Source organism: Antechinus flavipes, chromosome 6 (assembly GCF_016432865.1).
Source record: "Antechinus flavipes isolate AdamAnt ecotype Samford, QLD, Australia chromosome 6, AdamAnt_v2, whole genome shotgun sequence".
NCBI classification, from domain to species: Eukaryota; Metazoa; Chordata; class Mammalia; order Dasyuromorphia; family Dasyuridae; genus Antechinus; species Antechinus flavipes.
In genome coordinates, this window is record NC_067403.1 from 200,905,886 (window position 1) to 200,932,292 (window position 26,407).

At 37.1% G+C, this 26,407-nt stretch overlaps 2 protein-coding genes across 7 annotated transcripts in view; both read right to left on the reverse strand.

Moving 5' to 3' along the window:
* The window catches only part of UBOX5 (U-box domain containing 5), a 49,230-nt gene extending 26,742 nt beyond the window's left edge, over window positions 1-22,488 (reverse strand). For 3 of the 5 annotated variants that reach the window (XM_051965665.1, XM_051965668.1, XM_051965664.1), the window contains exon 1: window positions 22,392-22,488. The gene's annotated coding sequence lies outside the window, so the exon portion shown is untranslated. Of the gene's footprint in view, window positions 1-20,545; window positions 20,604-22,391 lie in introns of all 5 variants that reach the window. The other 2 variants (XM_051965667.1, XM_051965666.1) reach the window with 2 other exon arrangements.
* On the reverse strand, window positions 10,659-22,487 carry FASTKD5 (FAST kinase domains 5). Of its 2 annotated transcripts, none has more exons than XM_051965662.1 (2): window positions 22,392-22,487; window positions 10,659-13,360 (listed from the first exon to the last, which is right to left on the reverse strand). In XM_051965662.1, exon 2 carries the CDS (start codon window positions 13,321-13,323, stop codon window positions 10,927-10,929), a length of 2,397 nt encoding a protein of 798 aa, XP_051821622.1. In that variant the 5' UTR covers window positions 13,324-13,360; window positions 22,392-22,487; the 3' UTR covers window positions 10,659-10,926. The 2 variants fall into 2 exon arrangements, with proteins under 2 accessions (XP_051821622.1, XP_051821623.1); XM_051965663.1 differs by lacking the exon at window positions 22,392-22,487 and adding an exon at window positions 20,546-20,606.
* Window positions 22,489-26,407: the final 3,919 nt, after the last annotated feature.

Below are 26,407 nucleotides of genomic sequence, written 5' to 3' on the forward strand. Positions count from 1 at the left end.
TCGTTTGATTATATTTGTTACAGGGGCTTTCTTTTCTTTTTAAAAAATACTGATACCAGTTCCAATTGCTCAGTGATGAAGAGAGCCATCTACACTCAGAGAGAGGATTGTGGGAACTGAGTGTGATTCACAACATAGCACTTTCACTCTTTTTGTTGTTGTTTGTTTGAATTTTATTTTGCTTCTCTTTTTTCTTGCGCATCACAAAATTGCATAAATATGTATGCGTATGTTGGATTTAACATATATTTCTACCATGTTTAACAAATATCGGACTACTTGCCATCTAGAGAAGGGCATGGGAGAAGGGGAAGAAGATTGGAACACAAGGTTTTGAAAGGGCTAATGTTGAAGAACTGTCTATGCATGTTTTGAAAAATAAAAAGCCTTAATAAAAAAATTTTTTTAATTTATTGATGCTTCCTATATATACCTATAGAATAAAAGCCAAGCTCTTTAAGTCTAGCATTTAAGGTCCTTCACAATCTGATTTCTACCTGTCTTTCCAGCCTTATTTCATATTACCTTTCTTAATAAATTCTACATTCCAGCAAAACTGGATCCCTAGTTCTCTCAACACACTATCCCCTCTCACTATACATTCAGACCATGTTGCTCTCCCTCTGGAATGAAATAGTAGCATCTCAGCCTCTAAGAATTGTTATCTTCCTTCAAAGTTCTGGTACTACTTCCTCTTTAAAACTTTCTCTGAATCTCAAACAGGTACTTGCAATTTGATATATATAAGCTATACATGGATCAAGCAAAACACATTTCCACGTTAGTAATGTTGTGAAAGAAAACACAGATCAAAAGAGGAAAAAAAATGAAACAAAAATAAAGTGAAAAATATTATGTTTCAATCTTCATTCAGACTCCATCACTTCTTTCTCTTGAAGTAGACATCATTTTTCATCATGAGCCCTTTGGAATATCTTGGATTATTGTATTGCTGAGAATAGTTGTCATTCAAAGTGGATCACTGTATTGTTACTGCTACAGTGTATGTCGTTCTTCCGTTCTGTTCATTTCACTTTTGTATCAGTTCATATAAGTCTGAGTTTTCCTGAAATTATCTCGCTCATCATTTCTCAAAGGACAGTAATATTCCACTGCGATCATATACCACAACATGTTCAGCTATTGCCCAATTGATGGGCATCCCCTCAATTTCCAGTTCTTTGCCACCACATACACACAAAAAAAGTTGCTATAAGTATTTTTGTACAAATAGGATAAATAAATGTGTTGCCATTATGAAGCCATAAGGTCTATAAAAGTATGCATATCTTTTGCCCTAGCAATACCACTAGTAGGTATGTATCTTAAAAGACATTAAAAAAAAAAAAAAAGAAAAAACACTTATATATACAAAAATATTTACTCTTTTTTGGTGGCAAAATATAAAAAATCAGTGGGATACCCATCAATGGGGGAATGGCTAAACAAGTTGCAATATATGATTTTTTATGGAATGCTATTGTGCTATTATGAGAAATAATGAGCAAGATGGTTTCAGAAAATGTGGGAAGACATGAACTGATGCAAAGTGAAATGAGCAGAACAATAATAGCAATATAAGATGATCAACTGAATGATTTAGCTATTCTCAGCAATACAATGATTCAAGACAATTCTGAAGGACTTATGATGAAAATGCTATCCATTCCCAAAGAAAGAACTGATAAGTCTGATTTGAAGCATACTTTTTTCTTCATAAGTAATGCCTTTATTGTAACGATGTGCTGAAATGCAATAAGATACAAAAAGTATCTGAACATGCACATCAGATAATTTAAAAAGGTGTGATAGGTTTGATGCAAGTGCATCATATGTATGCAAGATGCATACATATATTATGAATTTTCTAAATCACTGTGAGAAACTTCAGACAGTTATGTTTTCAAAGAAAAACTGGAAATTTGAAAATGGAAATAGTACAGAAGACAGGAGGAGGAAAGTTCCTGAAACCTGCTAAAAGTAGGTAAAACTGGACAGAACTAGTTGTGTAGCTTAAAAAAAAAAAAAAAGCTAAAAGACAAAGATCATATACCTCATCTAGAATACACATGTCTAATTACTTCATAAATAATTAACTTCTTCCCAGGAAGAACTATAGTTCATTTTAATGGTCATACAAGGTATGCTGCAGGAATGGGAACATGTAAAGGGTGTATGTTGGAAGATTATTGAAGAACATTAATTTCATCACCACAGCCATTGGAGAGATGACAGAGGGATTCTGCAGCCAAGAAAAGGAATATAAGGTTATCCTCTTGCCTTTGAAAGTGTATGAGCGCTTCACAAGACAGAATAGTCAACTATAGCAATCTAGTGTTTGACAAACTCAAAGCCCCTAACTTCTGGGAAAAGAATTCATTATTTGATAAAAACTGCTGGGATAATTGGAAATTAGTATGGCAGAAATTAGGCATGGACCCACACTTAACACCATATACCAAGATAAGATCAAAATGGGTCTATGACCTAGGCATAAAGAACGAGATTATAAATAAATTAGAGGAACATAGAATAGTTTATTTCTCAGACTTGTGGAGGAGAAAGAAATTTGTGACCAAAGATGAACTAGAGACCATTACTGATCACAAAATAGAAAATTTTGATTACATCAAATTAAAAAGCCTTTGTACAAATAAAACTAATGCAAACAAGATTAGAAGGGAAGCAACAAACTGGGAAAACATTTTCACAGTTAAAGGTTCTGATAAAGGCCTCATTTCCAAAATATATAGAGAACTGACTCAAATTTATAAGAAATCAAGCCATTCTCCAATTGATAAATGGTCAAAGGATATGAACAGACAATTTTCAGAGGATGAAATTGAAACTATTACCACTCATATGAAAGAGTGTTCCAAATCATTATTGATCAGAGAAATGCAAATTAAGACAACTCTGAGATACCACTACACACCTGTCAGATTGGCTAAGATGACAGGAAAAAATAATGATGAATGTTGGAGGGGATGCGGGAAAACTGGGACACTAATGCATTGTTGGTGGAGTTGTGAACGAATCCAACCATTCTGGAGAGCAATCTGGAATTATGCCCAAAAAATTATCAAATTGTGCATACCCTTTGATCCAGCAGTGTTTCTATTGGGCTTATATCCCAAAGAAATACTAAAGAAGGGAAAGGGACCTGTATGTGCCAAAATGTTTGTAGCAGCCCTGTTTGTAGTGGCTAGAAACTGGAAAATGAATGGATGCCCATCAGTTGGAGAATGGCTGGGTAAATTGTGGTATATGAATGTTATGGAATATTATTGTTCTGTAAGAAATGACCAGCAGGATGAATACAGAGAGGACTGGCGAGACTTACATGAACTGATGCTAAGTGAAATGAGCAGAACCAGGAGATCATTATACACCTCGACAACGATATTGTATGAGGACATATTTTGATGGAAGTGGATTTCTTTGACAAAGAGACCTGAGTTTCAATTGATAAATGACGGACAAAAGCAGCTACACCCAAAGAAAGAACACTGGGAAACGAATGTGAACTATCTGCATTTTTGTTTTTCTTCCCGGGTTATTTATACCTTCCGAATCCAATTCTCCCTATGCAACAAGAGAACTGTTCGGTTCTGCAAACATATATTGTATCTAGGATATACTGCAACATATCCAACATATAAAGGACTGCTTGCCATCTAGGGGAGGGGGTGGAGGGAGGGAGGGAAAAAAAAATCGGAACAGAAACGAGTGTCAATATAAAGTAATTATTAAATAAAAATTAAAAAAAAAAAGAATGTATTAAAAGTTAAAACTGCTTCACTCATCCTGAGTTTGTTCATATATTGCATCCTTTATGGAGTTCAGAATTTTGCTCCCAACAATACCCAACCAATACCGGTTTTTAAATAATTATAACCATGTGTTTATTTCCAAAACAGAACTCATTTAAGTTAAGACTTCTTTCTAAACACCAAATACAGAATTGATTGAATTTTGTACATGATGATGATGTCAAACATTTGAAGAATTCCCATAAATTCCCTTTCAAATATAAAATCCATTTACTGAAAACAGAAAATAGGCTGTAAGTCTAATTCAATTCAGCAAACATTAAGCACCTACTGTGTGCACAGCACTGGTTAATAGTCTAATGTTCATTTATAGGAAGTTATATGTGTGTGTGTGTGTGTGTGTGTATTTTTCCAACAGGTGACCAAGATTATTGAATTAATTTCAAATAAATTAAGCTTAATACTCAAAATTTGGGTTCCAATCTAGACTGAAATATTGATTTTAAACTATGAAACACTTTTACAAGAAAATACTGATTTCTTGAAATTTCATTCTTAAAATACTTATTTTAAGACTATGAGAATGAAAGCTGACATTTGAATTAGAGGAAAAAATTTGTCCTGTTTAAGAATACTATATGATTGATTGTATTAGATTTTTAAAAAATTATCAGAATAAAGGACTTGTTAGATTTTAGGCATGTTCTCAATTACTTAAAGCTCTGCTTTGATTTCAATTGCAAGCTTACTACAATGTCAGAGGTGAAGAAATTAATCCAATCACCTCATAAGTTATTTTCCATCTAGTGATTGAAATTTTTTCTGTTTTCTTTCACAACATGACTAATGTAAAAATTTATTTTTCATGGCTACATGTCTAATTTACATCTAATTATTTGCTTTCTCAGTGAGTATAGTGGGGAGGGAAGGAGAAAATCTGGTAATCAAAATTTTAAAAACAAATGTTGAAAAGTAATTTTTAGGGAAAAATAAAATAAGATACTAAATTAATACATGTGTTGAAGTGAATTACTCACAATCACCCTGTTAAATATCTACAACAAATATTAGTTATACCATTTTACTGAGAAAGAAACTAAGGCACAGAAAGTTTCAATGATTTGTCAATTGACTTCCTCTGTCTGCAGAGATCTCTCTCCTCTCTGAACTCCCAAAGCCTTTTCTTTACCTTTTACCCATGTAGCACAAGCTTGTTTTCTAATGAATTCTGTTTATATTTTATCCTGCATCTCTTCACTCCCATATTGGACTTCAGATTGTTTGACAGCAGAAACTATATATATTTTTTAATAAGCATGAACCACAGTCCCTGCTGAGCATTAGGAGGTACTTCATGTATATTTAAGGGTATGAAGAAATACACGTTCTGGATTAGAAACTCACTCTTAAAAAAGTGAGAGGATTTAGCAGAGTCCAGATAGACAAGAAGTTTTTACATTATAGGCAGAGCACAAAGATTCCTAAAAACTCTGTTCACGCCAATATGCAGATTCTTCCAAATTCTCTGAAGAAAGCCTTGAAACCTTGTGAAGATCACAGTAATGTTACAAACCATTTTCCTCTTGTTCTTTTTCTAAGAAGATCTTTCCTTTTTAAGTAATCCAAGGTGTGAAAAAATATTACAGAATACAAGCTAGAAAATGAATGCTATATACATATATTGTATCTAAGATATACTACAACATATTTAACATATATAGGACTGCTTGCCATCTAGGGAAGGGGGTGGAGAGAGGGAGGGGGAAAATCAGAACAGAAGTGAGTGCAAGGGATAATGTTGTAAAAAATTACCCTGGCATGGGTTCTATCAATAAAAAGTTATTATAAAATAAATAAATAAATAAATATTAAAAAAAAAAAAAGAAGAAGAAGAAGAAGAAAATGAATGCTATATATTTTTACCATTTTTTTAAGGCAGTTGGGATTAAGTGACTTTCCCAGGGTCAGCTAGGAAGTGTTAAGTGTATGAGACCACATTTGAACTCATCCTTCTGACTTCAGGGCTGGTGCTCTATCCACTGCACCACCTAGCTGCCCCTACCATGTTTAACATATACTGGATTACTTGCCATCTAAAGGAAGGGGTATAAATTTGAAACACAAGGTTTTATAAGGGTCAATGCTGAAAAATTATCCTTGCATATACTTTGAAAATAAAAAGCTTCAATAAATAAAGAAAATGAATGCTAGAACTTATGGAATACAACATATTTCTGCATCATCTACTTTCTAACACACTTGCCAAATAGTTGTTCAGTGTCCAACCAATGAGAAAGGGTCTATCTACTACCTCCTAAGCCTGAATGGTATTTAATTGCTCAGAAATCTGCTTCTCCATAACTTTGTCCATTTTTCCTGCCCTGTCCTACTTAACAGCCCTCCATATTTTTGAAGACAGATATGATACAACTCCCAAATCTTTCCTTCAGGGAAAATTACTTCAGCTCCTCCAATCAATCCTTGATGGCATGGTCTCCATTATCGAACCATTCTGATCCTTTTTCTGTAGCAGCTTCATCTTATCTTTTTTCTTTTTAAATTTGTTTTCATCTTATCTTAAAACAATTCTCCAGATGTGGCCTGACTGGAATATAATAAAATGAGCCATGGCCTTTAAAGTCAAGAAAACCCGTTTCACATTAAATCTGTGTATGACATTCAGCTCTCTGTACATTGGTTTTCCCCTCTGTAAAATGAGGGTGTCTAAGGTTTTTGATCACAGGATTGACAACTAGGAATATCTGTGTTTTAGGAAGATTATTTTGGCACCTGGAGAGACTGGCAGCACAACGAATAGGCGGCTCTGACTATTACCATGGAAAAGAAGAGATATAGATGAGAGATTGTGGAGGTCATGAAAGACTTGGTATGGATATGGGAACTAAAAGAAAAAAACCTTGGTCAAAATTCAAAAGCTTGAGTGACTGGGAGCTACTCAATAGCAATAAGTAATTTTTCCTTCATATTTTTTTTTTATTAAAAGCTTTTTGTTTTCAAAACACATGCACAGATAAATTTTCAGCATTAACCCTTGCATAAGCCTTGTGTTCCAAATTTTCCTCTCCTCATCCCCTCCCCTGGATGGCAAGCAATCTAATATATGTTGTACATGTTAAATATATATGTTAAAGCCAAAATATGTAAATCAATTCAATCCAGTATGTGTGAAAAAAGAATGAGAATGCTATATTGTGATCCACACTCAGTTCCCACAGTCCTCTCTCTAGGTGTAGATGGCTCTCTTTATCACAAGATCATTGGAAATGGCCTCAATCATCTCATTGTTGGAAAGAGTCACTTCCAGCAGAAATGATAATTGTATAATAACAATGGGTAATTTTGGAGGAGGGAATAGATAATGAAGAGATAATGTTAATTATGGCATTAATAGAGGCAACTGCTTGTGGCAACTCTTTTTGTAGTGGCAAGAAACTGGAAACTGAGTGGATGCCCATTCAGTTGGAGAATGGCTGAATAGGTAGGTTATGATGTGTGAATGTAATGAAATATTATTGTTCTATAAGAAACGAACAGCAAGATGATTTCAGAGAGGCCAGGAGAGACTTACATGAACTGATGCTGAGTGAAATGAGCAAAACCAAGAGAATATTGTACAAAGCAACAAGATTGTGTGATGATCAACTGTGATGGACATAGCTCTTTTAAACAGTGAGGCGATTCAGACCAGTTCCAATGATCTTGTGATGGATGGAGCTATCTGCACCCAGAGCAGAGACTGTGAGAACTGAGTGTGGATCACAACATAGCGTTTTCACCTTTTTCGTCATTGTTGTTGGTTTGCTTGGTTTGTTTTTATTCCCTTCTCATTTTTCCTGTGCAGCATGATAAACGTGAAAATGTTTAGAAGAAATGCATATGTTTAACCTATATTGGATTACTTGATGTCTCTAGGGAGGGAGTTGGGGAGGAAGGGATGGATAAAAATTTGGAACACAAAGTTTGCAAGGGTGAATGTTGAAAACTATCTATGCATATATTTTGAAAATAAAAAGCTATTATTAAAAAAATTTTAAGAAGAATTTGAGTAATGCCCACCAACTTGGGGAATGCTGAATAAGTTCTGGTATACGAAGGTAATGGTATATTGTTTTATAAGAAATAAAGAAGCAGGATGATTTCAGAAAAACCTGGAAAGGCTATGCTGAATAAAGTGAGCAGAACCAAGAGAACACTGTATACAGTAACAAGATTATATGATGATCAACTATGGACTTAGCTCTTTTCAACAATAAAACGACTCAAGGAATTCCAATAGACTTGTGATAGAAAGTACCCATCCACACAGAGACAGAAGTATGGATTCCGAATATGAAATAGTATTTTTATCTTTTTGTTTTCTCATAATTTTTCCCCTTTTGATTTTTCTTGCACAACATGACAAATATGGGACTATGTTTAAAAAAAATTGCACATATTTAACCTATATCAGATTGTTTGCCGTCTTGGAGAGGAGGGAGAAAAATTTAGAACACAGTTTTATAAAATGCATGTTTGTTGAAAACCATTTTTACATGTATTTGAAAAAATAAAATAAAAGGAGCCTCGAGTCAAGATTTCTCAACCCCAAGGCTTCTCACCTGGATCATTTTATATAAGTAATGCTTTGTGACATATTTGATAATTAGCACATCTGGACCACAAAGAAAATGCTTCAGAACCCATGGTGAATATGTAGTTTATTTTACTATTGTCCTGATAAAAAGGATCCAATAAGTGCAGGCATAAAAACTAGGCAGTTAGTAGAACTTCGCAGTCATCTTCACAGACCCAGTTCTAAGGGATTACACCTTCTCATGGACTTTAGGCTTCAAATAGAACAGACTCAGACTTGATGTCAGGATGAACTTCCTAACAATTAGGGCTAATCTAAAGAATGGGTTGCCTCCAAATGTTAAAGAGTTTTCTCTTTAGTTAGTCTTTAAGCAGACCATTGAACACAGCTGAACTATTGCAGGAGATATCATCCATCTATGTTTGAGAAGTTGCTACCAAGCGTCCTTCCCACTCTCAAATTTTCATCTTCTGATTGTCTGGTTAGGATACAGCAGGGTTGAGTCTCAGTTTTCCAACTATGTGGTTTAAGTTCATAATGCTCTCTATGCCTAGAATGATCAAATCCCTTCTTATCTAATTCCTACCTAACTTTTAAAGTCCTCCTCCAATACTATGGTAGATCTGCACGATTCCAGGAAGAGGGGAAGAGGGAAGGAGATCTTTCCCTCTCATATCTTTTTTTCCCCCCTGAGGCAATTAGGGTGAAGTGACTTGCCCAAAGTCACAAAGCCAGGAAGTGTTGTGTCTGAGACCAGATTTGCATTCAGATCCTCCTGACTTCAGGGCTGGTGCTCTATCCACTGCAACACCTAGCTACCCCTCCCTCTCATCTTATCTAATACTTCATTGTATGCGAATAATGTTTAAACGTTATAGTTTGTGTAATTTCTTTTCTCTAGTTTACAATCCATAGTGGCAGGGGACTGTGCTAAATTACCTATCTCCCTTAGGTACCCAACAGTGTTCTGCTTGTGGCAAATAGTAACAGCTTACAGTTACACAATGGTCAAGCATTTAACGCACTAATTATTTTCAGATATTTACATAAACTGAGGCAGGTAGTAGATATAAGTATTCCCATTTTACAGAGGAGAAAAACAAGATCCAGAGGTTAAATAATTTGTTCAATAATGTAAAAAACAGCAAAGCCAGGATTGAAACCTAGATCTCATAATTCCAAATCCACAGTTCTTTGCACAATACTTGATGTGGGGGGATGCCTTTCAAATGCACTGTTAAATGGAAATAACTTATTCTTTCCCATTTACCTTATATGTACCTTGCTTGTGCATAGTTCTTTTGCATGTTGTCTTGCTGTGAATTCCTTGAGAGCAGGAATTGTTACAGTTTTTGGGGGGGCATCCCCAGTGTTCAGCACAATGCCTGGCATAAAGTAGGCACTTAATGTTTACTAGCTGATTAAATTAAAAACAACTTGCTCAAACATGATTTTACATGATTACATGATTTCTTATCTTTCTTCCCCAATGTCTGTTTAGTCAAGGCGTTATGTACAGCAAATTCCTAAGAGTATTATAGGCAGTATGGTACATATTTTGATTTATAAAGTACTGGTATTTGAGTTAGGAAGACATTGCATCAAATAAAAACAATGCAAATCCTCTAAATACTTACTAATGTGGCCAAGGGCAAGCAATTTAATCTGATTCTGTTTTCTCACCTATAAACAAGAAATAATATCTTTGGTACTCACCTCACAAAACTCTCATGAAACTCAAATAAGTTATGTTTGTAAAGTGCTCAGCAAACTTCAAAGTGGCATATCAATTACTATTACTGTAATTGTTAAAAAAAAATTGATTTCATGATCTAGAAACAAATACTTCGGCCACACATTTGAGAGAAAGCTACTATAATCTCCAAAGCTGCCCCTAAAGGATCCTGGAAGTCAGATGAGCTTTTCATTAGAATAGGGGTCCTTAACCTGGGGTCCATGAAGTTGAATGGGGAAAAAAAAATTTCAATATGTGCTTTCTAATTCTATGTATTTTATGTTATGCATTTAAAAACATTATTCTGATAAGGGATCCAAAGATTTGACCAGACTATCAAAAGGAGATGTGAGAAAACAAAAAACTGGGATCGTGTTTATATTTTTTTAAAGTGAACATTAGGAACAAGCTTACATTTTAAAATGAAATATTTGCAAGCCAAAATAAACTGGATTTGAACTATAGTGAGTTTTCAATCTGAAAACTCATAAACAAGTTCAAGCAGGTTATCTAAGAAAGCACACTACCTACACAAGAGAAATAGGAGACAGATGAGTAACTTTATGCCATTTATTAATGTAATGGTACTACCATCAAACAAATATCCACCCATATAATCAGATAATCCAACACTAATTCTGGTAAATGTATTTTCAACCTTGTCGGGACAGAGAAGTCCATTACTTTCTCTCTGTTCTGAGCTACTTGGTTTTCCAAAATGCCTCACTTCCATTTTGGCTTCTACAATCATCTCAAAGTGCTAAGTAGACGTTCTGCCAACTAACCAGCATGGGAGAATAATGGCAAGCAGATCCCCTGAGGCCTCAGAAGGCAGAGTTGAACAATTTCTCCCGAAGATAGAAGAGCTTTTCTGAACGTGTCTGTTTGAATATAGGAAACCATTCCCAGAAGGCCAGTTCTACCACAGTATACCCAAGCTTTCTTAGCTGCCTCCTCTTCATGCTGTGCAGCCCAAGCATGTGCCTAGAACCAAAGCAATACTGGTTCCTATTTGTCACCTGAATGGCCAACTTTGACACTCCTGCCTGTGGCCCTGGTAAGGAACAAAAGGCCCCTTCTAGGGCCCCTCCTCTGGACTTCTTGTCTGTATCTGGAGGGTTCTCGATGGCCTTTGCCTTAACCTGAAGAGGTGTGCTGGATTTTCCTGTTAAGAGCTGAGTCATCAAATCATCTGTAAGACTGACCCCTATGTGTTTCAGGTGAGAGCTGGTCCCAGTTATTGTTATGGCTTCTTCATTAAAAGGCAGTGGTTTATTATTGGCATCAAGCTGAACTTCTAAATCAGATGATCGTGTATGAGGCAAAATCATATGATGTTTGATGTACTGAGGTCCCCCTAAAATTGTCTGAAGCAAGAAGAGAGCTTCCAGGAATTCAGGCTTGGAGTTCATATCTTGTCTTGCTAATTGCCACAGCATCGCTGCCCCCTCTTGCTGAAGCTCAGCATTTAGACGATTGCCTCTGTAATCTGGACACTCAATCCCAACCGTGCCATCAAGGGTATACAATTCTTTGGTGAGCTCAAACTTACTTTTCTCCTGAGCTAGCCTAATAAATTCTGGACTCAAGGCAAAATCAAGAAGATCTACTGGAAAGCGTTCAGAAAATGCCAGGCCTAGCAAACTGGTGAATAAGTGGTCAGGGAACCTGCCAAACTCAGGCTTCTTTCTGCGAATCTCATCTATCAGGCTGGAATAAAAGTTTTCTGCATTAGGTGGCTCATAATTCAAAGTTCCAAAAGACCACAAAATTTTGGCCATATCTTTGCTCCGACAATACGCCACTCTGGAAGGCAATGAAGCAGCTACAGCATTCATGACCCTTTCATCCAGAAAGCGTAAAGCTGAACAGGCAAGAGTTACATGCATGACACCCTGGACTCCCATGGAAGGTATTCGCTGAGGGGCAATCTGTCCAAACTGCTTCATAAAATCTATGTGATCAACATGAGTAAAGCGAAACATTTTAAGTATATTCACTAGGGCATAGTTGCTCAAATGCTGCATCTGGGCACAAACTTTGTCCCCAATTTTGTGCATGACATACTCAGAAAGACTACTACTCGATTTGAAGAATCCTAAACAGATTGTGCCAGTCTCTTCTAAATTGAGTAAATCCAAATACTTAAGAACTAAGGATTCTAATTTCTGCATTAGGTCCTGAGGCACTTGCCGACCTTCACCAATAATATAAATTAAATGTACCAGCTGGGACAAGGAGAGATCTTTCCAATGCAAGTTCAGATAACTGAAAAATATCTTTAAAAAGCAGGGTACACTGTAGCCTAAGCACCTCCAAAGGTCAGCCACCAATAAAAGCTCATCTAGGTTCATATTCCATACCCTGCGGCAAAATTCTCCTTCATATACAGCTAGCATTGGGTGAGAACAAGGGATCCCCAACTGAACAAATGCTTTCAAAATACTTATTAGGTCCGAAACATCAAAGAGTTGTATACTGTTTAGACTTAATTGGCACAATATTGTGAACTTGTTATTGGACAAGAGTACAGACTGCTGCTGCACGGGCAATAAGCTCAATTTGCCAAAGTAGTCAACCATGGTTTGGGGCCGAAGTTTACTTTGCATTACTATCACTTTGTGTAAAATCAGTTCACCCTCCTCAATGGACAAGGCCTGACAAGCCTCAGGTACACTGTAACTATGATGCTGGTACTCAGGCCTCAGCTTGAGGAAAACTCTAGGATCTTCAAAGGTGTTAAAAGTTTCCACAGCAACTTTCTCGGTATCACCTTTCATTACCTGCAGTTTGCTCACAGGCCAAGAACCAGAAGTCTCATTGATGTCTACACCCAAGAAAGCCTTTCGGATCCTTGGCATTCCCCGAGAAGAGGGGACACAATATGTATTCTGAATCTGCTTTTCACAAATATCAGAGCTGTCCTTTTCTGGAGGACTCTTTTGACCATGACTAATGCTACTGCTTCTGTTCCCACAGGCTGCTTCTTTAGTACTATTATAAGCAAGGGGATTGTACAATACGCGGTAACCTGGAGGATTCAAGAGCTTGAGAATGGCAGCAGCTTTGGGCTTATTGTTGATCTCTTCAGGAATCTGAAAAGAATCCTGTGGGGTTTGAGTGGGCTGTTTTTTCCTGGTTTGGTTCTTGGCTGTGCTTGAGAATGTTGAAGTCCTGCCGATCCTGCTTGGAAATCTTCGGCATACTATCACAGAAGCCATGGATCACAATTGACTGGGTCAGAATTGGTGCCAGGTACTGAAAAAAGGGTAGATGAAGAATGAGTGGCTTCCACCTATTGTGATGGACTTTTAAAAAAAAAAAATCCAAACCATATAAATCAACCCATAAAATAGTGTTACCATTATAGGAAATTTGGCACAAAATATCACCTGATTAATTAGCAATAATGTTAGGTTTTATTTAATTTCTGCATCAGCTTTTATAAAGGACAATATAAAAACACTCTGTATAAAATGATGGTAGATTTACATACGAAAATCCTGAAGAATGTGGGAAAGTATCTAGAGGGAGAGACTCTCCTCATTCAAAGAAAGAAATGATGTCTAACTAAAAGAAGGCTTCTTTGCTTCAAGTTCAGAGAAAAGGTTTCATGCCTTTCTACCAGAATTGTGGGAACAAAACCACTGCCAATTCCATCCATGTAATCTTTCTCTCAAAGAGCAGGGGCTATTCAGCTATCCCAGAGGAAGAGGCGCATAATGCGAGTTTACAGTGAATCAAATATTGATCAACAACCACTTTCCCTTAGCATAATTCACATTCATAGACAAATATGTTGCATTAGTTTGTCTTAAAAGTTTTTTTTTTCTCCTTCTTCCTCTGAAGACCTCCTATGTAAGAGGCTACATGACATCAAATAACCAGAAAAGCCTGATTTCCTCTTTTAAAGATCATGGGCATATGATTCCATACATTAAGAGAAGACAAATCCTTGGCTTTATACAAAAAGCCCCTGCCATTATAAGACCATATTAGAAGGAATTCACAAATAATGGCAGCCAATCAAGCTCTAATCAGTAGATTCCATAATGTTACTTTTGGACCTGCTCTTGATTGTGATATTCCTAATCAATACAAAACCTGTGGATCCAAGTGACTATCAATCACAAAAGCTATAAAGTAAGCTCCCTGTTATCTGGCAGGTTTGAAGAACAACATGTTCTGATTGTTCGAATCATCTAAGTTGTCAATATATATTCTATGACCAACTTTAAAAAAATTAGAACATAGCACACCTTACGCAAAAATGATATTGAACACAACTGAATTAAAGCAGATGGTACTCGGACCTCACGATGCCTTTCAATCATCATGATTAATATCAAGGAATACTAAATATGAGGACCACATGAGAGATGTCCAAATGACAAAAGACTAGAAAAACAACACATGAATTTATTTTACTACCAACCAGATTTTTTAAGTGAAATTCTGGAAACTGAATGGCTTCGGGATAATTATGGCTAGTTTTAGTAGAAACAGAATAATATCCCTGAGAGCAGAATTACCAGAGTTAGAAGGCTTGGTGCTTGCCTCAGTCCTTGCTTTTCTACTAAAAGGCAACCAAGTTAACTCTTATTTGTTTTGCAAAAGATGAAGGAAAGTCTCAATAGGTAATATTCTCAGTCTCTATAGATTGAATCATTTCATAGTTAAAAAATGATTGGTGGGGAAAAAGTAATGATGGAGAAATATATCTACTTATTGTCTATACAGGCACAAAAAGAGAGACTAATTCACAGAACATATGAAATTTCAATTTCAAGTCATAGAAAATCAAATGCTTAATAGATTTTTCAATTCAAAATGTGAGAACATATATTCCGAATTTTTCTACCAAGCAGTTTGGTTACAAATGAATGGTAGAATACATGAAATATATCTGTGGGTATAAATAACCACATTCAAAAGGACCTATACTTGCTGATGAAATATCATAAAATAAGATGTGGCTTGATTTTCTCTACTCAAAAAAGGAAATTTTGAGACTTTGGTCTTCTATATTTTGTTTGACATGAACTACATATCAGAATATATGTAGCGCAACCCATGGCCAAACAGGTCAGTCTCCAAATAGTCAATCATCCATTACCCAATGAAGCAGCCTTTTCCATCACTGGAACTTGTCAGGAAGTTTTCCATTATACATACCTACATCTAGCTCTCTACAATTTCCCTCTGGAATCAAGCAGAACAAATTCAATTTCTCTTTTAATATGACAGTCCTTAAGCACTTAGAAATAGCCTATCATCCTCCCCAACCCAAAGTTTCTCTTGTGCACACCTTCAAATGTTGCTAGTCAAAAACAGTTTTCAATCCTCTCCCTCTTCCCACTGTCTTCTCAGAACATGCTTCAATATCCAGTAAATATGAAGAATTAAGGAAAATTAAGGAAGGCCTGTTTGAACTGATATAAAGTGACATAAGTAGTAACAAGAAAACAATCTACACAACGGCCTCCATGATGCAAAGAAAAACACCACCAGAATACATCAGAACTTTGATTGCTATCATGATCAATCTTGACTTCAAAGGACCAGTGAGAAAGTTTATCACTTCTCAGCAGAAAAATGGTAAGATATATATATGGAATAAAGCACATATTAACACGCACAGTCAATGATTGATGTATTTTCTTTATATTTCTTTGTTACAAAGAAGTTTTTGTGTTTTGTTTTGTTTTTTGAGGAAGAATTTGATCACTACGAAGTGACAATGATGTTTTTAAAAAGTCACAATAAATTATGACTTTTTAAATGCAGTGTCCAAACTAATGTACTGTTGGAGGAGTTATGAATTGATCCAAAACATTCTAGAGAGCAATTTGGAACTATGCCCAAAGGGCTATAAAACTGTGAGTACCCTTTGATCCAGCAGTAATTCTACTAGGTCTGTATCCCAAAGAGATCACAAAAATGAGGAAAGTACTCACATCTGTAAAAAGTTTGTTAGTAGTCCTTTTTGTAGTAGCAAGGAAGTGAAGTTCTACTCTGGACACCCAAAAGTTGGGGAATGGTTGAATAAGTTATGGTATATGAATGTAATAGAATATTATTGTTCTTAAGAAATGATGAGCAGGCCGATTTAAGAAAAGCCTAGAAAGACTTACATGAACTAATGCTAAATGAAGTGCGCATCTGTCAATAAAAAGTTATTATAAAAAAAAAAATGAAGTGCACAGAATCAAGAGAACATTGTACATAATAACAAAATTATGTGATGACCAACTATGATAAATTTAGCTCTTTTTAACAATATGGTAATCCAACAGAAAATGCCATCTGCATTAGAGAGAGAACTGGACCAAAGAATAATATTTTCACTTTGGGGGGGATTAGTTTGCTTTTTCTTTCTCATGGTTTTTTTTCCCTTTTGTTCTTATTTTTCTTACACAACATGACCAATATGTAAATATGTTTAAAAGGATTGTACATGTTTAACCTGTATCATATTGATTGCTCTCTTAAGGAGAGGGAAGATAAGAGAGGGAGGAAGAGATAATTTGGAATACAAATCTTTTAAAAAGGAATGTTGAAAACATCTTTACATGTGTTTGGGAAAATAAAATACTATTGAGAAAAATAAAAATAAATGTACTGGCCAAAATAATATACAAATATAATAGACTATTATTGTGCTACTAGAATCAATGTAAGAAACAAAGCAAGGATTCAGAAGCACAAGAAGAAAACAGCAAGGAAAACTTAGAAGTAACATGCAGAATCACTGCAACAATAAATGAAAACAAAACAAAAAAACAATGTTATTTAACTACAATGACCAGGTTGGGGGCCTTAAGGAAGAAATAATAAGTTACATTTCCCCCCTCCTTTGCAAATTTGAAGGACCAAGAGTGTAAACTATTTCATATACTATTAGATTAGATTGCTGTGTTGATTAATTGCTCTTTTTTCTCTTTTATTCTTTACATGGATGGTTGAGTAAAGGAGGAAGAAAAATTATATTTGAAAATAAAGGTGACACAATATAGCATTTCCACTCTTTCTGTTATTGTTTGCTTGCATTTTTGTTTTCCTTCTCAGGTTTTCTTTCTTTCTAGATATGATTTTCTTGTGCAGCAAGATAACTGTATAAATATGTATACATATATTGGATTTAACATATACTTTAACATATTTAACATGTTTTGGATTAAATGTCATCTAGGGGAGGGTGTGGGGGAAAGGAGGGGAAAAGTTGGAACAAAAGGTTTTGCAAGGGTCAATGTTGAAAAATTACCCATCCATATGTTTTGTAAATAAAAAACTATAATAATAAATATTTTTAAAAAGAAAAAAAAGTGATATAAAAGCAAAGATATTGATCCCTTTTTTAATTATAATTTTTTTAATGCAGTGTCTGTTACTAAATTCAATTTTCCAGATATGAACTGACCAAAGGAAGGCTCCTTAAACATTTTACCCCCATGCCTCTTTTAACATATCCTGAGATCACATTAGATTTTTTGGTAGTTAGGTCATACTGCTAACTTATACCGAGCTTACGGTCTATTAAAATCACTGGGCCTTTTTTGGTATGAATTTCTATCTAGAGTTTTTTTTTTTTTTAATCAAAGTGTAGAGCTTTACAATTAACCTTATTAGTTTTGTTTTATCATTCTATCATGTTAAGATATTTTTGTATCTCACTCTGTCATTCAATATTCTGGCTCTCCTTTATAGCCTTATGTTAGTTAATTAACAAATTTAATTATCATGCCACTAAGTTTTTATCCAAGTCATTAATAAAAACTATTGAATAGAATAGAATCATGGATAGACGGTGAAACACTCCACTAAAGACCTTAGACCTTTCCCTCTAAGCTGACACAGCTCACCTCTTTTGGGATCCACATTGGGAAACACATTGAAAATCTTATTGAAAATTCACATTTATACCATACTTTAGCATTTCTTCACAAAACTCTGTGAGACAGGCAATGGGAATATGATTCTCACTCTTTTAGAAACAAGGAAATTGAAGCCCTCAGAAATAAGGTGGTTTTTCTATAGTCACACAGCTGAGAGATGTCTGTAAGGCGCTGAACCCAGATCTCCTGACCCCTCCAAGTTCTATTCTCTATCTCATGTTGCCTCTGCTAAAGAAACTAGGTCACAATTAGCTCAACATTCTGACTCCACAGTCCTAATCCCTTGGAAAAAGTTGTGAGGAACCTCTATGCACAGAGCTCCTGCTCTTTGTTCTCTGGTTAGAACATCTCCGGAGGGACTTATTTAAAAATAGATCTTTCTAACCTGGAAAGACTTACATGAACTTATGCTGATGGAAGTGAGAAATACCAGCAATGCAATGACCCAAGACAATTACAAAAGATCTGTGAGGGAAAATGCTATCTAAATCCAGAGAAAGAACTATGGAGTCTGAATGCAGATCAAAGCATATTATTTTCACTTTTTCCTTTTTGTTCTGTTAGTTCCTCATTAGTCATATTTTGAAAGAACCATGTTTTAACATGACTACACATGTATAAAGTATATCAGATTGCCATCTTGGGAAATAGGGAGGGCAGGAAGGGAAGGAGAAAAATTTGGAACTCAAAATCTTACAAAAAATGAATGTTGAAAACTATTTTTACATGTAAATGGAAAAAAACAAAATACTATTTACAAAAAAAGGGGTAAAAAATGGACCTTTCTCCTAGGCAGGGGACCAGTCAACAAATTATCAGGGTCTAGAAGGAACTACTTCTAGAGCTTCATTCCCAAAATAAATTTGGCTATAAAGCATTTTGGGGACTGAAAGACACATGGAGCTCCCTTACTGTTAGTTGGGACAAATTAAAGGTAGAAAATAAAACAAAGATAGAAGGAAAATATGAAGCTCTTAAAGCAAAAACAGAAAACTAAAGCTATTTTCATGCCCAAAATAAATCATGCATCATTTAAAGATGATTAATAATAAAGAATAATGAATGCATGATACATTTTAAGACACTCAACATAATATTTTGCAATCTGGAGTAAAAAAAGTATCATTTACATCCTCATTTTCTCGTTAAACCTATGTGTTCATGTAGTACATACCATCAGGATTACATATACACATACAGTCTGGGAAATGCTTTCCTAATACAGTTTAACAAGCATTACTTCTATATGTTTCGGTGGAAAATGCATCCTTATTCCTAACCCTGCCAAGTGTGGCCTAAATACTGTTGAGAAAAGAAAGAGGTGAGAAAAAGGAGTAAGTAGAAGCTAATAGTGAAGAAGGAATATGAAGGGGAAGAGATCCCCAAAACAAAAACAAAATCTTGAATTGTTTGTTCAAAGTCTTGAGCTGACAAGAAGAGCCAGGCAAAGAACACTGGGAGCAAAACAATCAATACCTTAGTTTTTCCCAATCATAGGTCCCTGACATCTAGCTAACAGCTTCACAAGACCCTCTTTCAACTTTCATATAACATCCACCGGCACCACCTACTCTGAACCACTGCTTTCCAGTCAAGACTTCTTTCCTGCAACCAGTTAAAATCCATCTCATTCTGTAGGGAGCAACATCCAGAGACCTAACCACTGTACCATTCAGGGAAGCCACTTTGCTAATCATTCTGGAATATGGTGATTTCACAAAAATATGTACTTTTTACAACTGAGCAAAATGCAGCTGTTTCTTTAATGAAATCAAGAAGGCCAGAGTAGGATGCAATGCTGTTAAACACTATATATGTTACATTTTCAATGTAGTTACTGTATGATCAATTTACTAACCAGGAGACTTCAAATTCCTCTAACTCTAGCTTTAATCCTTCTAAGAGAAAAGCTTGCCTTTCCCCTTATTCACATAGTGCTACAAAGTACTACAAAGATGATGAAGGATCAGACATTCGCATTTACATAGAAAACTAACTAGGAACAGAACCAAAAAAAATGGGTCCCTATTCTCGGCTCTGCAAGTGATTTACCATGTAATGCCTAGGTCAGATACTAGATTTCATGTAGGTTCCTCACTCCATAGTAATAAACCTAATTCTAATATAAAAAATAGTAACTCTCTTAGATATTTAAATGCCATTGAAGAGAAATTTGGTTAAAATATTTCCTCATTTCTCTGGGCAAATCATCATTCCCAGATGATAGGAACACTTCTAATAAAGAAGGCCAAATTAAGCCAAAGGGTTATTCAAATCTGCCCAAACTAAGACTATCATCTAAGAAGCTGAGGGAAACAAAGAAAATCTTGTCAGAAGGTCCTCTTCTCTTTTCTCTCCCTTTAAAAAAAGTTTCCAAAAAATCTGGGTAATAGAAGTTTTCTCCTTTCTAGAATAAAGATGTTCTTTAAAGTTCCTTCAGACCTAACATTCCTGTGTCTCTGCGTAAGAACATGTGGCAGATATTCACATCACCTTAGTACAATGGAATGGGGAGGACATAATTAAAAGACTTAAGAATGTGACCTACTTATATTGATGAGGGTCTCTGGAAATTTGGCAAACTGTCCCAAACACTAGAAACTCGCCTGCAAGAATAAAGTTGAGATAGCAGATATTACTTTTCATTCAAACAAACACTTATTCTTCCCTGATTTTCTAGCAGTCAGACTGTCATTGCTACAACTAGCTCTCCCTTTTCTAGAATGGGTCCTTTCAATCATGGGGCTAAAATTTCTACTGCACCACAGGTTCCTTCAGTACTAATGTGATTTCATTTGAAAGCTTATGGCCTTACCATAATTTAATGGCTTACAAGAACAGGTTAAAAAAAGAAAAGAAAAGAAAGAAACTGAATAGAAAGGGAAGAAAAACCCAAAACTATGCTGGAAAGGAAAGAACGTCACGATTTTGAAAAGCTAGCTCATTTACACCATAATATAGTATTCTACTTTATGGCCACAAGGTGCCAGTAATTCTCATACTCTCACTCTTTTTATTCTTAATCACCTTACTGTAAGCATTATCACCATTCACATTTTACATACACACACAGAGAAACTGGCTTAGAAAAGGAGGAATCAATTAGAGCTTTATATTACCAGGACTTTCACTCGGAGCCTCAATCAGTATCCTCAATATACACCACTAGCTATCCTAGATTCTTAGGTTTTTCAGAGCGGGAGGGGGGAGGGGGGTGCAAAAAAGGCATTCACATGAATCCACCTTAGTATTCTAACAAAGGCTAAAGTGAGATATGTTTAACTTCCCCGAAGGGAAAGGAGAAAGTAAACATTAAGGACAAGCATTCCACACAAAGATATGGGAAAGAGGCTAAAAATGCCAGAATCCATCAGAAATTAGTCCTCATCTTTCACCAGCACTGGCCCTGAATGTAATCAGGAGAAAACAAAGAAAAATCCTTGAGAATAACGCAGACAGTCCTGCCAAAAAAGACAAATGTCAGATAAACATGAAGGCAGAAATGAAGGTGTAAATAATGATTATCTTTTTGAGTGGTCTTATTTATATTACCCAGCTAGTTCTCCCCCCACCCAAATAAAAGGGACTTGCTTTCATCTTAGAAAGAAATTTTATTTTTTCTTAAAATGGAAAATCCACCTTTTCTAACAATTATCAAAAAGGCGACGAGCCATTAAAGCCGCCTACTCTGAAATTCAGCATCACGTGCTTAAAGACCTCAATTCTAGGGAGAGTGAGGCCGGAGGGGCGTGGTTCCCCGCTAGGCCACAAGGCCGGAGCGGAGCACTGACCTACAGAGGGTATCTCAAGGCCACATCACCTCGCCCGGGGACCGCATCCTCTTGCCCAGAGTGCTAGAACGGGATGCTCCGGGTGTAAAAATCCAGGTGTGGGCAGTGCCCGAGGCCTCAGCCGGGGTAACTGGAGGGGTACTAAGGCCCGGACTGGGAGTAGGAGGCAAAAGCGAAATTATCTTAATGTACCGGGCCTGCGGTCAATGAAGAAATGACACTCAGGTCACCAAGGTTTCCCGATTGGCCCGGGGTGCGCGCCCCGCCCCCGATAGGCTAAGGTCTCAAAACACCGCGCTAGCAACACCGCGGTGCGCAACAGCCGGGGAAACGCCGGGAGCGCCAGCTCACACCGGCCTCCAAGGGCCCGGAAAGGCGATTGCCCCCGCTCGATTCCTCAGTGTAGGATCGCCAGGCCCCCGATACGGGAGCGTCGGGGGCTCAGTCCGCGCCGGGCCCAGGACCGCGACGTCACAAACTACTGCTCGCCCCGTGGCAGTTACAGGCAGCTAGATGAGGAAGTCGTGCACCTCTCGGGGGTCGCCCACGGCATAACGTGACGCAGAAGGACAAGAATCCTCCTCCCAAGCCCCGGGGACTCACCTAGGCGAACGAGCCACGAGGATCACATAAGCTCCCGGAGCGCGGGCGGGCGGAGGCAGCGAGAAGACTTCAAGCGAAACTGCGCAGCCACTTCCGGCCAGAGACGCCGCTCCGCTTCCGCCTGCCGGCGCTACGGGGGCTGCGGAGGCTCAAATCGGATGCTTTCGTTTGCTCCGCCCAGAAGTCCCTCGAAGGGGCGTGGCCCTCTGCTTTTTGAAGCCACAGAATCGGGGGCGTGGGTCCAACTGACATTTTGAGTGGTTAGGAATGATGCAGCTGTCAAAGCTGGGCAGGAAGGAGGAGGGACAAGTCAGAGTTCGCATAGCCTTCCTTCCGTGGGCGCTAGTCGGATGCCCAAAAGATCTTGACAGGCTTAATTAATCTTTGGACGGAAGCTGATAAGATGAAATCCAATAGAGATAATTGCAAAGTCCAAATCAATTTCCCAATACAAAATGGGGAAGGCTTGATTCCTTAACACCTGGCCTGAAAACTATCTGACAGCATTAATGCCCTGCAAACTCAGTATGAAGCTACGCCGTGATATGGCAACCAATATAATAGCTAACGAGACTCAGGTTTCATTAAGAGGCAGAGCTTCCAGAAATAAGGGGGGGAAAGTTTCTCCATACTCTGCCTTGGTGAGAACACACCCGGAGTTCTGTGTTTTATTCCGAGCTTTTAGGAAGGATACTGTGCAGAGAAAAGTAACCAAAATTGAGTTAATTATTGGCACTATACGCTAACAAAAATTAGTGGTTCCTCGTAGCTAGATGGTAGCAGCAGTTGTCAAAAACTCATAGGTGTGGAGACTGAATGTAACTCAACACGTGCTATGTTCACTTTTTTTTTTCCTTTTTCCATTTTTTTTTCTCTTGTGGTTTTTGTTCTGATTTTTTCTCTCCCAACATGGTTCATAAAGAAATGTCTGTTTGAAAAATTAATGTATGTGTATAACCAGAAAAAAAAACCCTAATAGATGACTTAACCTGTATCGGATTGCTTGCTGTCTTGGGGAGAGGAGAGAGAGAAAAATTTGGAATATGTGGTTTTGAAAAGGTGAATGTTGAAAATTATCTGCGTGTAGTTGGAAAAATAAAATACTATTTTAAAGAGAAAAAAGATCGAAATGGCCAAGTGAAGGTAGGAACTCACCACCTCATCCCAAATTGCTCCAAATTCCTTTAAATAATGACTCTATAAACAAATTTTAGAGCATCAGAACTCTCCCAAAAGACAAACGAACATTTCCCAACAGAAAAGAATGTAGAAGGTCAGCAGGAAAGGTCTGTGCACCAGGATGGGCGTCCAGGATGCAGTCCCAGTGATCCCAGAGTACAGTCCCAGCTCTGCTGGTGCAGCCCAGGACCCAGACCCAGACCCAGACCCAGCCAGACCTGTAATGATTGGCAGTGCTGATGGCTACCAGACCTCTCAACTCAGACTTGGAGGGTCAGCAGAAAAGGTCTGTGGAACCAGGAGGGGAACCTAGTGCATAATCCCAGCACAGGCTGCACCAGCACAGCCCCAGCTCCAGCCCAGTCCAACCCTACCTTGACCCACCCTGGCCCTAGCCTCAGCCTCAGCTGAACCCCAGCCTCAGCAAAAGCAGAACTCAGTTGATTCAGCACACTAGATCTTATAGCTACAATGGGGCAGGGACATAGCTAACAGCTCCAGAGTAGAAAAGAGCACTTATGGTCATATTCCCTGAAGCTTGGGACAATGCACCGTCCACCCAGGAAACAGAGCCCTGTTGGAATCTTTACAATGTGTAAAGTCATTAGAGCATGGGGTATGCCAGTGGTGTGTAAAATCTTATACTGTGCACAAAAGTGTTCAAAATGTTTGGAAGTATATGCTTTACATATATGTTTGGAAGTATATACTTTAACAAAGAGTTAAAAGCCAAGTAATGGGCTAGGAAAATGAGCAAACAACAAAAAAATATTCTGACCATAGAAAGTTATGGTAACAAGGAAAATCAAGACACATGCTAGAAAAAATAAAGTCAAAGGTCCTACTATATCCAAAGCCTCCAAGAATAAATAAGGATTGGGCTCAGATCATGGAAGAGCTCAAAAGGGATTGTGATAATCAAGTTAGAGAGAGAGGGAAAAATTAGGAAAAGAATTCAAAGTAGTGCAAAAGGAAATGCAAAAAGCTAATGAGAAGAATACCTTACAAAGCAAAATTGGCCAATTGGGAAAGGAGGTACAAAAGCTCACTGAGGAAAATAATTCCTTAAAAAATAGAATTGAGCAAATGGAAGCTAATGAGAAATCAAGATACAATAAAACAAAACAAAAAATGAAAAATAGGAAAAAATGTGAAATATCTCATTGGAAAAACTGACCTGGAAAATAGATCCAGGAAAAATAATTTTAAAATTATTGGTCTACCTGAAAGTCATGATCAAAAAAAAAAAAAAAACCTGGACATCATCTTGCAATAAATTATCAATGAAAACTATCCTGATATTCTAGAACCAGAGGACAAAATAGAAATTGAGAAAATCCATTGATCACCACCTGAAAGAGATTCCCAAAATGAAAACTGCCAGGAATATTATAGCCAAATTCTGGAACTCCCAAGTCAAGAAGAAAATATTTCAAAGAAATAATTCAAGAAACCAAGTATAGTGGAGTCACAGTCAGGATAACATAAGATTTAGCAGCTTCTATATTTAAGGACAAGAAGACTTGGAATATATTCCAGAAAGCAATGGAGCTAGTATGACAACCAAGAATCACCTATCCAGCAAAACTGAATATAATCTTTCAGAGGAAAAGGTGCTCAATCAATGAAATAGAAGATTTTCAAGCATTTGTGATAGAAAGACCAGAGCTGAACAGAAAATTTGACTTTCAAATATAAGATTGGAGAAGCATAAGGAGGTAATCAGGAAAGTGATTTCATAAGGAGCTTAATAAGATTCATCTGTTTATATTCCTACTTGGGAGGATGATACTTGTAACTCATTAGAACTTTCTCATTATGGCAGTTAATTAGAAAGAATATATATATATAGACACAGAGGGTACAGGTATGAGTTGAGTATGAAGGGATACTATCTTTTTTAAAAAATGATAAATGATTAAAGGTTGAGAGAGGAATGTACCAAGGGAAAGGGAGAAGTGGAACTATCTGCCATTTTTTTTTTAAAAATAGACAAGAAAAACCTTTCATAGTGGAGGGGAAGAGGGGGGAATAGCTCAAAGAGGAAATAACATATGTAATCAATAGGAATATAGAAATTGATCCTACCCTGCAGGAAAATAGAATGGGATATGAGAAGGGGGAAATGGGTGATAAAAGAAAGGGTTGTTGGGGGAGGAAGTGGTCAGTATCAAAACACTTTTGAGGAGGGCAAGGGTGAAAGGAGAGAATAAATGGGGGGTGGGGGAACATAGCAATAGTAATTGTTAAAAAAAAAAAAAAATAGAAGCAAGAAAAAATACTAATATGTGGCAGCAGAGATCCTTAGAGGTATTATAGAAAGCAAAGGAGAGACTAGCTCAATAGTACTGCCAGGAGCCTACAGCTGGCTAACACTTGCCAAGTCGCCCAGATGATCTGAGGCCATCCAAAGGTCTGCCACCTTAGGAGTATAAGTTGCCCTGGTAGTGCACATATATTTTCCATATATGTGCTCTTTATGTGTGTGTTTCCTATGCAGAACACACATTGGTGGAGTGATAAATAGCAAGAGGGCCTGTGTGTATATGTGGGGGTGGCGTTCCTTGTTTATTTTACTATGCTGTTCAAGGAAATTTCTTTCTTTTTAAGAGTGTCTTTGGGAGCTATTCAGTTAAAAGGGACATTGGTAAACCCCATTATGCACATGGGTACATGAATACATGCTGGCCCTCAAGGCTTGCCTTGAACTTGGGCTAGGTTTTTTTTTGTTTGTTTGTTTGTTGGGTTTTGGGGGAGAGGGGAAAGAACAGCTTGTGGCTGCAGGAGGGCATTTGGCCCCGAGTCGAAGTGAGAACCCTCCCAAAGGATTCTCATTT